The 12,512-nt window shown below is 34.1% G+C and overlaps 1 protein-coding gene across 1 annotated transcript in view; it reads left to right on the plus strand.

Moving 5' to 3' along the window:
• The first annotated feature begins 8,056 nt into the window (after positions 1-8,056).
• Positions 8,057-12,512, plus strand: part of LOC113229785 (D-beta-hydroxybutyrate dehydrogenase, mitochondrial) — a 99,991-nt gene continuing 95,535 nt past the window's right edge. Inside the window, exons 1-2 of the mRNA XM_026463467.1 lie at positions 8,057-8,169; positions 10,255-10,397. Of these exons, the coding sequence (XP_026319252.1) occupies positions 10,287-10,397 (111 nt within the window). The 5' untranslated portion in view covers positions 8,057-8,169; positions 10,255-10,286. The remainder of the gene's footprint in view (positions 8,170-10,254; positions 10,398-12,512) is intronic.

A 12,512-nucleotide genomic window follows, 5' to 3' on the forward strand; every position in this document is an offset into this window, starting at 1 on the left:
CTACAAGAAAAAATGTCAACCACTGAACTGAATGAACAACTCAATTCTAATGACATTTTGACATGACACGCAATTTGTCAGTCACAAAGTTCATCCCTAAGAATATTTTTGTGTTTTTCTTAGAGTACGCTATAACCGCGATGAATGTACTATACTTCGAGTTCCATAGCTCTCTAGGTAAGTCCTAGAGACCTATGGAACGAATTATGATCGGTTTCTCTCTACTAGATAAGATTCGGACTGAAGCAATACGTTTACGCACCAAAGTCATCGTCGTGGTCGTACGGGATGCCAAACAGAAACGGTAATGGGCTGGACACGTATATGTCGTAAAGACGACGACCGCTGGAGCCGGAGAGTTTTATTCTGAAGACCTCACGTAGGAAGATGAAATTGGGCAGACCACCAACGAGATGATCGGGCGGAATTAGAATGACGGCTGGGCTAACATGGAGGAGAATCGCCTCAACCGAGGACAGTGGAAATCGTACTAAGAGGCATATATCCAATAGTGAAAGTGGAATCAATAATATGCTAAGAAGAAGAAGAAGACGAAGATGTTATGCTATATATAATAAAAAAATAAATAAAAAATTTGGCTTACGAGTGTTTCTGCCGATACAAGTGCCATTCAAGACATTTTTAATGAATTTATAGAAGATTTTTTTAATGATAATAATAACAAAAAAAAACTTAAATTGAAAAAAAAACCATAAAAGTATTTTGTTTCGGTGTAATTAATTATAAAAAAGTAGAAAATCGAATTAAAACTTTTTTTTATATATATGTTATTAATTGTAATTTTTACTTTAGTTCTTAAAAATGTTTGAACTTTCTAATTACAGCAGCTAAGTAAAATAACAATTTCTAATTACCGTTGCCATAAAATATTCGTGTCTTAATAACTTAGACAATGAATTTTTTTCCATCCTCTAAGCTTAATAACTCGAAAACTACTTTGTCTATTCTAAGCCATTTAAACATTTTAATAGCTTAGATTGAAGTTGTTCATATTTCAATGTTATTGGGTATATAATAAGCGAGAAAAAGGTATTAGGCTGAGAACACTAAATTGTGAGAATAGCCGAATTATAAGACGAATGTTAGAAATCGAATTCTTAGGATTGTTACACATATGAAATGAAACTATTTTTTTTCGTATCTAAAAGGAATATATTTGTTTTTTCAATTAGTTTCATTGCCTAAGAATGTTAAGAGTCAATGCTTTCAAATTCAGGCCATACTCATGTCGATATAACATTCTGAATATTTATTTCAATAGCTACTATTATTATTTAATTGCCTCCGTGCCCGAACGGTTACCATGTCGGACTGCCACGCAGAGATCCCAGGTTCGATTCCCGGGCCGGGAGAAATATTTGTATGACCTACATGTAGACAACCACAATTTACACCCAAATTCACGAGAGAAATAAATGTGTATGTCCATGGAACTCGCAACACAGGGTTTCCCTATGTTGAGTGTGTGCGTTATTAAAAAAAAATACTCCATACACGACCGGACTTGTGCTTGGCACAGCTAAAGCAACTGTCCCAGTGTGAAGTGTTTTTGGCTTTGGATTTTATGTATCTGTCGAAGTTCAAGTTGGGACGACAGATCTATTCCAAGTAGCTGGAGATGGGCGGCTATCGGTATGGATATATCACGAAAAGTCAGGGTCAGGTCAAAGGGACTCCGTTTAGTGGAGTATAGACACGGCTGCGTTTTCGTAGCGTTAAATTTGACAAGATTGGCATCTCCCCAATCGGAGACTCCCTTAAGTGTCAAATTCAAACGATTAACCATGGCCTCTCGACAAGACCGGATTTTTTCTCCACTAACCCTTGCATTGGTTAAGCACCTATCCACAGCTGTGCTATCATATGCATACCCAAAGATACCTGGAATTAGCACATCATTGACATGCAGCAGAAATAGAGACGCGGACAGTACGGAATCCTGAACTCTATCGCCTGATGTTTGGAAGTGTTGCCGTCTAAGATCACTCGGATTGAACGTTCACTCAAGAAATCCGAAATACAATTGCAAAGATCAGACAGGGAAACCCATAAGAGTAAAGCTTGCTTGAAAGGCTTGCGTGCCAGACCCTGTCAAAGGCTTTAGAAATGTCTAATTTTTTATTATTTTGATTTACATTTGTCGTGATGCATCATAACGGCTTCGGTTTCACAGCACAAGCCGTCACGTCAGACTGTGACACACTAATATAAATCTAACCATTTAAATGTATGAAACCGATACCGTTCTGACGCGTTACGACACGACACGTCAGACAAATGTAAATCTGGCTTAAAGATACTGCAATGGCTTCGCCATGCCTTTCTATAGCCTCGCTCCATAAGTGAGAAGCGTACACAAGAAGAACCCCGGTAGATCGCCTTCTTCGGAATCCTTACTGGCGATTGCTGAGGAGATCGTTGTCTTCCAGGTACGACAGGAGACGGTTCTTAAGTACACGGTCCATAGTATTCCAGAGTATGGAAGTGACTGAGATAGGTTTATATAGTTGACAGGGTCAGTTCAGCTTCTCTTTTTAGGCACAAGTTGTACGTTTGCAAGCTTCCACGACCTGGCAACACAAGCGTCTGAGAACAGGAGACAACTATGGCGCACAGTTATGCAGGACTATTGCTGGAATCCCATCTGGCCCACTAGCCTTATTCACGTAATTTAATACAGTTAATGCCAGTAAAATTTTACTTTTCAATGGACAATAATTGTGATAGTAAAAAATTTGCAATCTAAATATTGTAAGTTACGGATATATAGTAATGTTTCGTACATTTATTGTTCACCCAATTTGGAAAAAAAATCTTAAAGTTTGCTCTAAAATTAGAACAACTGACGGACTTATAAACCTCAGCAACACCAAAGTTTCTAAATATAACTCTATTTAAAACTACGAGAGAAAAGCCAAAATTGTGTCAAATTTCTATTGTTCTGTGCCGCGAACAGTGCCATATCTGAACGGCAGATGTAGTTATTACATTTTTGTATGCAGCTTGCGCCTGTACAAACGTATTAAAGTAGAGCGATGTAGTGTTTGCTATATTTATGTGTTATTTCAGTGATTGTATAAAATACCTACTTTTACGTTAGGGCAAAAAGTCGTTAAAAACCAAAACAAAGATTAGCGACAAGCGCATTGAAAAATTCGTAAGGTCTGCTGGTTCGTTCCGTAGCTTAGTTGGCATAGTGTTTGCCACGGTTTGCTAGAAAACGTTGGTTCGGATCCAGCCGGATCGAAGGAATTATTTCTAGATCTTTGCATTAATAATGTATAAAATAGTCGATATTTTTCAATAAGTTATACATACTGCCCTTAATTATACTATTCAAAAATGTTGAGATATTAAACAATAATTTACCGACATACTGGTGGTGAGGTCTGCATTTATCATGAATGGTACATATGTATATATATCTAATACATTTGATTTATAATTAAGCTCTCACGTGAAAATCTATGAACTACTTTTACTACAACAATAAAAGTTATGAAAGCTTGCAGCGTAAAATAATAAACGCTTGTAAAGTATTGCTTTCTCTCGTATTACTTTTTAATGAAACATTCTAACAAAGCACAAGTTTTGTGGGTTCCAGCGTAGGTGTACTAATTAGGTATCATGTTTGTATAGACAATTCACATAATCTCATTACATTCCAGCTAATTAAGAAAGAAAATCTTTGTTATAGCACTGTACTATATTTTCAAAACGTTTGCACACACGATTTTTAAAATATTCCAAAGAAAATGTGAATGTATTGAACAATGAAAAACAAATGGAATGTGTAAGAGTTATGACACACGCTCTCGATTTAAAGAAAATTTGGCTTGATTCTTGGTGTTGTTAAGTTTTTACAATTTATTTTAAACGTAGATGAGAGCAATAAACTTTTGAGTGCAAGACAAATACAAATTCCAGAACACACGTGTACATTGGTTTCGGAGCTGATCTAAATGTAGAGCGGATGAGCGTTTTTTGCGATGAATCCATACCGTCGGCTGCCGCCGCCGCTTGCGGTGCGCCGCGACATTTGACCTTCCCGTTTCTGTTCTGCGTCATAGCGAAACGGGAGCTTGAAATTTTCTCTAGACAAACTATGAACCTCTCTTACTACATTTTAAAGTGACTTTAAAATTTCACCACATTAAAAATTACCATAAGTTGAGAAAATGGATTCGTTTTAACTTTTATTTGCATTTTCCATCTCTACATTGTATTATGGTGCAAAAATGTGACCCTATTCTACATATTTCGTTGAACAATAATCACAAACATCCGTTCATATTTTGAAAACAAGTCGTAATATGAACTTTATATTGCACAGACTGCAGCTGAAGGGTAAAATCGGAAACGAACCAGTGACATTTAGCGGCCACTCGACTGTAAAAGAGTTTTAAATTCCCCTTTAGTACTTCAAGCTACCAAGCGTAAAATAACGTTTTTAAATCCACTTTACAAAACTAGGCTCTAATAAAAAAATCAATAATAGATATTTTTTCCAGCATTACTTAATATTACGAGAAAACTTTCAATGTTCTCTGAATTAATGTCGGCTATATCAATTTTCACAGAAGAACTTGACAGCCTCTTGATCGAATAATCGCTTTGAGTTTAAGTATGTTCAAATGCGTAACCTTTCTCTGAAGTTTACAGCTCAAACACACAAAGTTGTATGTTAAATAGATTACTATATATTATTTTAGTTACAGGCATTATAAAGCAGAATTGTATGCTTCATTGTCGGTCTCATTTTATGAAATCGATGCTTATCTATAAATAATAGAAAGTTAATTCGTAGAGTGAAACGTCGAGCGAAACGAGATCAAAACATTTGACAAATATTTCGTAAATGTGTTCATTTACGTAATCTTTAGTGATAAATTAAATAGCATCTATGGGTTTTGAACATAAAACTCGTTAAATTTTCTTGTAAAAAAAAGGTTTAAAAAAAATTCAACCAACTTCAAAACCACAAAAAGTCACTACAATCAAAAGCGAATAATAACAAAACACAGATTTAATCAAAATGACGACAGTGTTATACTTTTTTTTCTTATTTTATTTTGTACACACTATTATTATATTACTTATTAACCAATCTATCTACATTTATGGTTTATTTATATATTTTTAACGTGACAATTCTTGTCCAAACGTTTTTTTTACCTGTTATTATTTATAGTTATATATTTGAATAAATGAAATAAGATAAAAATAATTAAAAAATATTAAGTACGTGTATTGTTGTCATTTTGAATGAAATATTTTATTATTTTTCGCTTTTAGTGTAGTGACTTTTTGGTAGTTTGTTTATTTTTCAATTTTCAGTAAATATAGGCAGGTAAGTATTGTAGTGTTTAGTTAAGTACCTATACTAAACAGTAATTGACGATAAGTCAAGTTTTTTCGACAATTAGAAGCACTTACTATCACCAGTTGCAGTATTTGCTCGTTCGTTTACGAGAATTGGAAAGATGAAGACGATTGCCTTGCACGTCCACAACTATCCGAGATCATTTGGTTTGTGACAGTTCAATAAACACACGTGCCTATAAAATTTGAGTTTTCGATCGATTTCCATAGGAGTCCCTCATAAAATTCTGACTTAGTGTCAATGGGACCACCTCGAGAGTACCCTTATATGCATATAGGACGGGAGGCGCTATTAGCGTTATTTCTCGAACAAAACTTTCTGAGTTGGGGGTAAAACTACAAGCAAACAGTTGCACTCAAATGAAAATTTAATTGTGTCACTATGGCCTCACACAAACAAAAGTCTAGAACACTGGCTTATTTTTACAAATACACATATAAAACACACATTCATTTCTACAAAAATAAATCGATTCTCATGAATATACTAGAGACGGAAAGGTATCGACGTGACGGTATCGATATGCATTATGTACTGGTTAATCATGTATATGAAAAATATAATTCCACCCTTGGCTAGCCTGGATGTAGTGAGTTTCTTTTTCCAATGTTGTGTGTAGTGTAACAGTGGTATTGTTCTACTTGTATTTGCCAGAGGACTTTGCCCATTGACTTACCAATAAATGGACGACAATAAATACAATCCAAAGTCTAATCCAAAAACCGCGAAAAAATGTCCGGAGTTTTTTTCAGTTTATGGCTTTTCGCGGTCAGCGTTGGAGCCAATGACAAGCATGGCCGGAGTTAACCTCTACAAACTTAGTGGCATGTATAGAAATATTAAAGAAACTAAAACATTTATCTTAACTTTTTAATTTAAACAATTTAAAGGCCTAAAAATTTTCCATATTCAGCTTCTACTGCAAATAAGAAAATGCGCCATATTTAGCTTCTATTGAAAACTACTTGAACACAAGAGTAATGGAGTAGTCTTAATGTCAATATTAATTAATTTTATAGTATTATGTTGAATTTTATACGAATTCACTTCAAGTAATAGGAGTTGTGCAGATATATAGGTGTCTCTCTGTTGGTTGTTATGACGTGCTGTAAGAAATGTGTCGATGATTCGAATTTCTAGATTCCAACTAGAAGTAAACTCAAAGTTTCATAATCTCGAAAACCGATTTATAACAAAACTGCATAAGCTTTCAGGGGATTTTGGTTGCTTATTACAAAGAAAAGATTAAGTTGGTTTGTTTTGTAATATTCCTGAAGTAACCTAAAAAAGTACATTTGGGATTACAAAAATTCTAGCAAACATTACTTCGTGCAAATGTAGTTTCGGACTTCTGATTGATAACTAAAAACAGTAAAACGAATACAACAATATTTTGTTAGTTATTTGTTACTAACATTTAATAAAAAGTCATTTTAAAAATAAGATTAACATTAAATCAACTCTATAGTTTTTGTTCTAAATCTAAATATTTCAATCGCTTCTGGTTCGAAAATTGAAATTGACGTAACGGGTCTCTTTCTTTCTGTAGGATAAGGACAGTTAGCTATTTGGTTACTTTTATTGCTTATGTAATTTATGTGTATTGTATGTATGTACTCGTATATGTACTTTTTATTTTTATTTTTTTCTTACAGTACGGCATGATTTATGATGATTTATATTAAACAATTGCAATTTATTTTCATTATTTATAATTTATTACATTATTATTTTATATACAATACTACGGAGAAATCAATTTGAACAAACTTCGTTACATAATTTGTCGATAAAAATATATATTATTATTCTATTCTATAATATTATTATATTAATATTATTATATTAATTATGTGGTTTTGCAGCGGAAGATCCAAAAAAAAAAAATTTTATCTAATAAAGTATAATTAAAATTACAAGACAATAAAAATATGAGACTCGACCGATGGTAGGTACAATAATGAATTATTATGAATTTTAAAATAGCCACGATGAGGTGATCGATGTCGTTAGCCGGTCACGTTATGCTGCATCGGCACCTCGTGCAATGGGTCGTTGTCCATACTGAATTGGGGCGGTGCTTACTCGACGTATTACTTGTATTAGGGTTGCGTAACATATTCTCAATAACGAAAATACAGTCACACAAAACACACAAAACAGTCAGTCAAATATTCGAATGTTTTCAAATATTTTTTATGTAATTGATAAATTTGATTCAATGCGATCATTGTGAAAAAAATGTCATAAAATAGAAAATTAGCAATAAATGTAAAAAATAAGCTATGTATGGAATGTAATTCCACCCTTGGCTAGACTGGATGCAGCAGTTTTTTTTTGCAAGTTTGTATAGCGCAAGACGATGTTTCGTTCGATAATGGAAATGAAAAAACATAGATTTGAAAATAGTGTTTATTGATTTGTGCTTGTACCTTGACAGAGGGCATTGACCTCCTTTTTTTGAAGTCGGTTAAAAATACTTGTTTCTATTCGAGACTTATTTAAAATTTCGATGTTTTGCCAAAAAAATCATTCCAGACTGGCACCTAGAGTATCTGATTTTACAATCTAAGCAAATATGTAGTAATAAATAATAATGCGTACGTGTTTAAATTTGGCGCGAGAGTGGACACGCCGGCGCCGCGGGCAGTGCGAGCCCGCGACCGCTGGAGCGCGCCCGCCCTCTTCCAGGTTGTGCACGCGACTCAACACAGCGTTTTCACCACTACCCCTGCAACAACTTTCCTTTTACACTGATTTTCTGCGTACGTGTTCTCTATATTACCTTTTTTACACTATTAAGTTTCAATTTAAAAAATATATCTTAGAACGGGTTCAAATTAAACCGTGCAGTGCATAATTAATACTTGTTTGAAGTTTATTGTGCTGAAGTGTTTGGTTATTATGTGGGACTTTACTGTTACATAACCACGATAGTGCTGTAAGAGTAGATCGCGCAATTGATGCCTAAATATGCAAATGGGACTGTCAATAACACAACCCTTGCATGCTGCTTCAATAATATAAGTACATAAAAAGCAAATAAACTAAAATGTTTTGACCGAAGTATTCTTTCCGTGAAGTAACTGTTCCGGTTATTTGTCATATATTATGTATTACTTTTCAGAATTAACATCGAGAAAAAAATGTTTAATGTCAAAAATTGAGATAAGAATATAATAACGGATGTGATTACACGACTACATTGTGAAAAAAAAGCATTTAGGATGTCAAAAAGTAGAACTAAAAATAATATATACTGTAAACAACCAAAAAAACTGAATTTAGATTTTTTAGAGCATTTAAAGAGCATTTCCCGAGTGACATATTACCGCATATCCGTAACTATAAATTAATATTTTTGCATAAAGCATGTTTATAAATCTTAGAACTAAAATACCGTAGACCTGTTGTATACAATTTCTCTTATTTATAGAAACTTAATCCACCCTTACGACACTGAAGCAGAAAGTTTGCATGAGTGATAAATATTATTAACAGAGACTTTGTAAGAATACGCAAATACTCTGTTTTACAAAAATACCCTTAAGAGGAATAGTTTTGTTTAAAGCCGGTCATTTACTATTTCCAAACAGATGAAGTTGCGGACACAAATTCCTAAAAAAATTTAACAATAGCTTCGTTTATATTAAAGTTTTTAGTTTAAACAATTAGCTGTCTCTCGTCGCTCATTAAATGTTAAACGAACAGCGAGTCCTACGCGATGTCAATCAAAAATGATATAAATCAGCGCGAGATTGTTTTAGGTCGTGTCAAAGAGCTTCAGTGACTGTTCCCGGGGTAAAAATACATAGGTATGTGGGTGGACACACCAGCTCCGGCTGCTATCGGGCGCAGCGATCGTACCGCGATGATTCGCGACATTTCATCGACTGCACTTTCTATTTACGACAAGACACCCGGGCTCCCGAGGAACCTACTTCTATTATTACAATATTATTCAATAGCCGAATGCAGGTCACTCGGGTTTGGATCCAGTTGGGACGTAGAATTATGCATTTAAAGATCATATTAAAAGTGTACTGATAAGGATGGCTCATTATAAAATCAATGATTACATAGATACTTACTTCCATCTATTAAATGTTAGTAGTGATATGAAAAAAAACAAATACAAGTCATTCTTATCAGTAGAATCTAACTAACGAATAAGTAGTGGTTTTAGTCGATGTGACAATTTCAAGTGTAAAGACAAAGATTTGGTTTGATTTTAATCTTTTTGTTTATTCGTTTTCAATCACTCCTATTGTTGATCTGACGTCCTTCAATACATTTTCTATGAAGACTGTTCAGCAAGAGCTCACTTAAATTTTCGAATTTTAAATACAACGTAGTCCTGAAAGGCTATTCATATTAGGTCGGAAGTAAAATGAGTCTATATGCTTTATGTATATATTATAAAGTATAATATAATAATTAAAAATAGTATCATCACTTATGCTATGAAAAACCTCTGACTAAAGGAAATATATTTTCAGATCATTTAAAATATTTAAATAGACAAATTGGTCTTGGTTACAACAAAATTTTGAATTTGGCAAGCTTTCAAATACGTGATATATAAGTATAAATAAAAATTACTATTAACCTAAATAAGTAGAAAAAATGTTCAGCAATTTACCATCAGTATACCTATTTATTTTATTAATGACGAAATTGAAACTGTCAAAGTTAATACTTATTTACAAAGATATAATCATTTTAGCATAGCTGATTGTATCTGCGTTCTCTCCTTTTGTGTGCCATAGACAAATTTACCATCGGCCATCCCTACTTCAGTGATTACTTTGAAACTGTCAAAGTACCTATAGAAAATAAACTTTTGTCAGTGTTGAGCGAGTGTCGGTGAAGAGTAGCGACGATGGTGGCAGGCGACGTGACACGGCGCGCGTCCATTACCGCGCCTTCCATGCACCGGAGGCCTTCGGCGCGCCGCGGTTCTCTCATTAAGAGCTCTCAATCACAGTCAAAGGTCAGTTTGAAAGTATTATATCCTAAACCAGGATTGACTATAACAATCCACCGCAGCGTTGCAACATTCACCACGCTTGACGGATGGCTTGGTTGTTGCAATCAGAGATGGGCAGTGGTTAAAAATCCAATCAACCCGTCTGCGTTTTAACCGGGTTTTCACTCAAAATGGTCGGTAGAAAGGGCGAATACGGAATTTGGTATAATTCCATACTTCTTACAAATTTCGACGTGAAAAATGGTTTTTAGAGAGGCAAAGAGAAACTGAAACTAATTGTTATAAAGATCGATTCATGTGCATACGATGTAACGATTATTTGTATCGATTGATTCCAATGCGATTTTCAAGCTAATCCATTCAATAGAAAGACAAATCCAATCGTCTGGATTAGAAAGAATAAACATTTTATAATATCATTACATTTGAACAAAACTCGATTTATAACAAATATTCAGTTTTAATAGTTTTTGCCCTCGATGTTAGGGTTACTAAGTCTTAATCCGATTTAGACCCAGCGTTAACAATCGCCGGGTTAAAACCCGGGGCGCTTGGCCATCTCTGGTTGCAATAGAGTTTCACGAATGAACAACTTTTATATACGATACCTAATTAAGCATATGGACTAAGTAATATGTATCCGTAATTTGGAATCGTAAGTGAAAAGTGTGCGATTACCAACCACATTTCGTATTGGTTTTAGCAAATCGAATTGTTCCCACTTCACAGCATTGCACTATCGTAACGTCGCTCAAGTAGTAATGTCATGTCAATTGAGGTGTTAACTTCGTAGTGTGTCGATCAAAAATTTTGCCTGCGTTCAGTCGGTTAACCCAATGTGCCGTTGATATTAAATGATATCAGACTGCCTGAAAGGGAGGCCTTTCAATTGCCTTGTGTGGGCTATCATGCCGCCAGAAGCAGATCGAACCTGTACATGACTTTAAAGAAAGGTTGTCTGAAAACAATTTTTTTAATATTTTTTTTTAATTAAACGCTCATTCTGTTTAAATTTTGCAAGTACTCTTTTATTACAATTTTTGTCTTTGACATGATACATGAATTTCAATTGCGTGGATTCTTTTATGTAATTAAATTATAAAGGTATAACATGGGTAAAATCTCACAGAACAGAAAATACAGAAGAAGTGGTTAGTTAGCCTCACACGCGTGCCAACTATAGGTCTCTTAGGACCTATGTGTGAGCTCAGTCCGCCATTTTCACTTTATCCGGTATGGTTGTGTCAATTCCTTCGCGTGAATCCTATAAAATCCTGGAAAAATGCCTTATTGTGCTGTTTTGTAGTGCAAAATTGATAGCGCAATAATATTACTCGTAGTAGTATTTCAAATCATCGGTAAGTCTTGTTTTAATAAATTTTCAATTTTCTGTTTATCGAAATCTATTTTCTGTTACAAGAAACGAAAATAAAGCTTGTACCCCTGCAATATGGTCGCTTCTTTTTTGGAGAACTAAATAAACAACTCCAATCAGTCGTGCTTCAGCAATTAACCGCTAGATGGCAGGACATTGATTGAAATTTCAATTTAATATCAAAACGTCGTAACTTGCAGTTATTGATGGTATTGAACTTTCAACGATATGCCAACAGGGTAAAGTTTAAATTATATTAACAATTCAGAATTGGTTATTTCTTTTTAAATTTGAAACTACGACCAGTCAAGATTTCGTAAACTTTCAAAGAATGTGTGAGTTTTGGCGACATCGATTCTAATAGTAATCGAGACTTATGGCACTTCCATTGTTTTTTTTTCCGTGTAAAATCTCAATAATCCTCTTCGTATCAACATTATCAATAAAGCCGTAAAAGTTACAAAATAATATTCACGAATGAAGAACATGAAAAAGTCTACAAATTTTTGTATAATGTGTTTTCCTTTGACCCTGTCAACCCAGTCGAAAACGTAACATAACATATATGTAACCGAAAACGGGAAATTTCGAAATGCTTTTTATAAAGATAATAGATAATCGCAGTTCGGGGACTTTTCATATTCTTTATCTTTGAGTATTTTAGTGTCATTATTTATTTGTTTGGAATTTAATTTTGCGATCGAAGATTAGCCCTCCGAATAAAAAGAAACATAACAAAATTG

The sequence above is a fragment of the Hyposmocoma kahamanoa genome, unplaced genomic scaffold (genome assembly GCF_003589595.1).
Source record: "Hyposmocoma kahamanoa isolate Upper Pololo Valley unplaced genomic scaffold, ASM358959v1 62, whole genome shotgun sequence".
NCBI lineage: Eukaryota > Metazoa > Arthropoda > Insecta > Lepidoptera > Cosmopterigidae > Hyposmocoma > Hyposmocoma kahamanoa.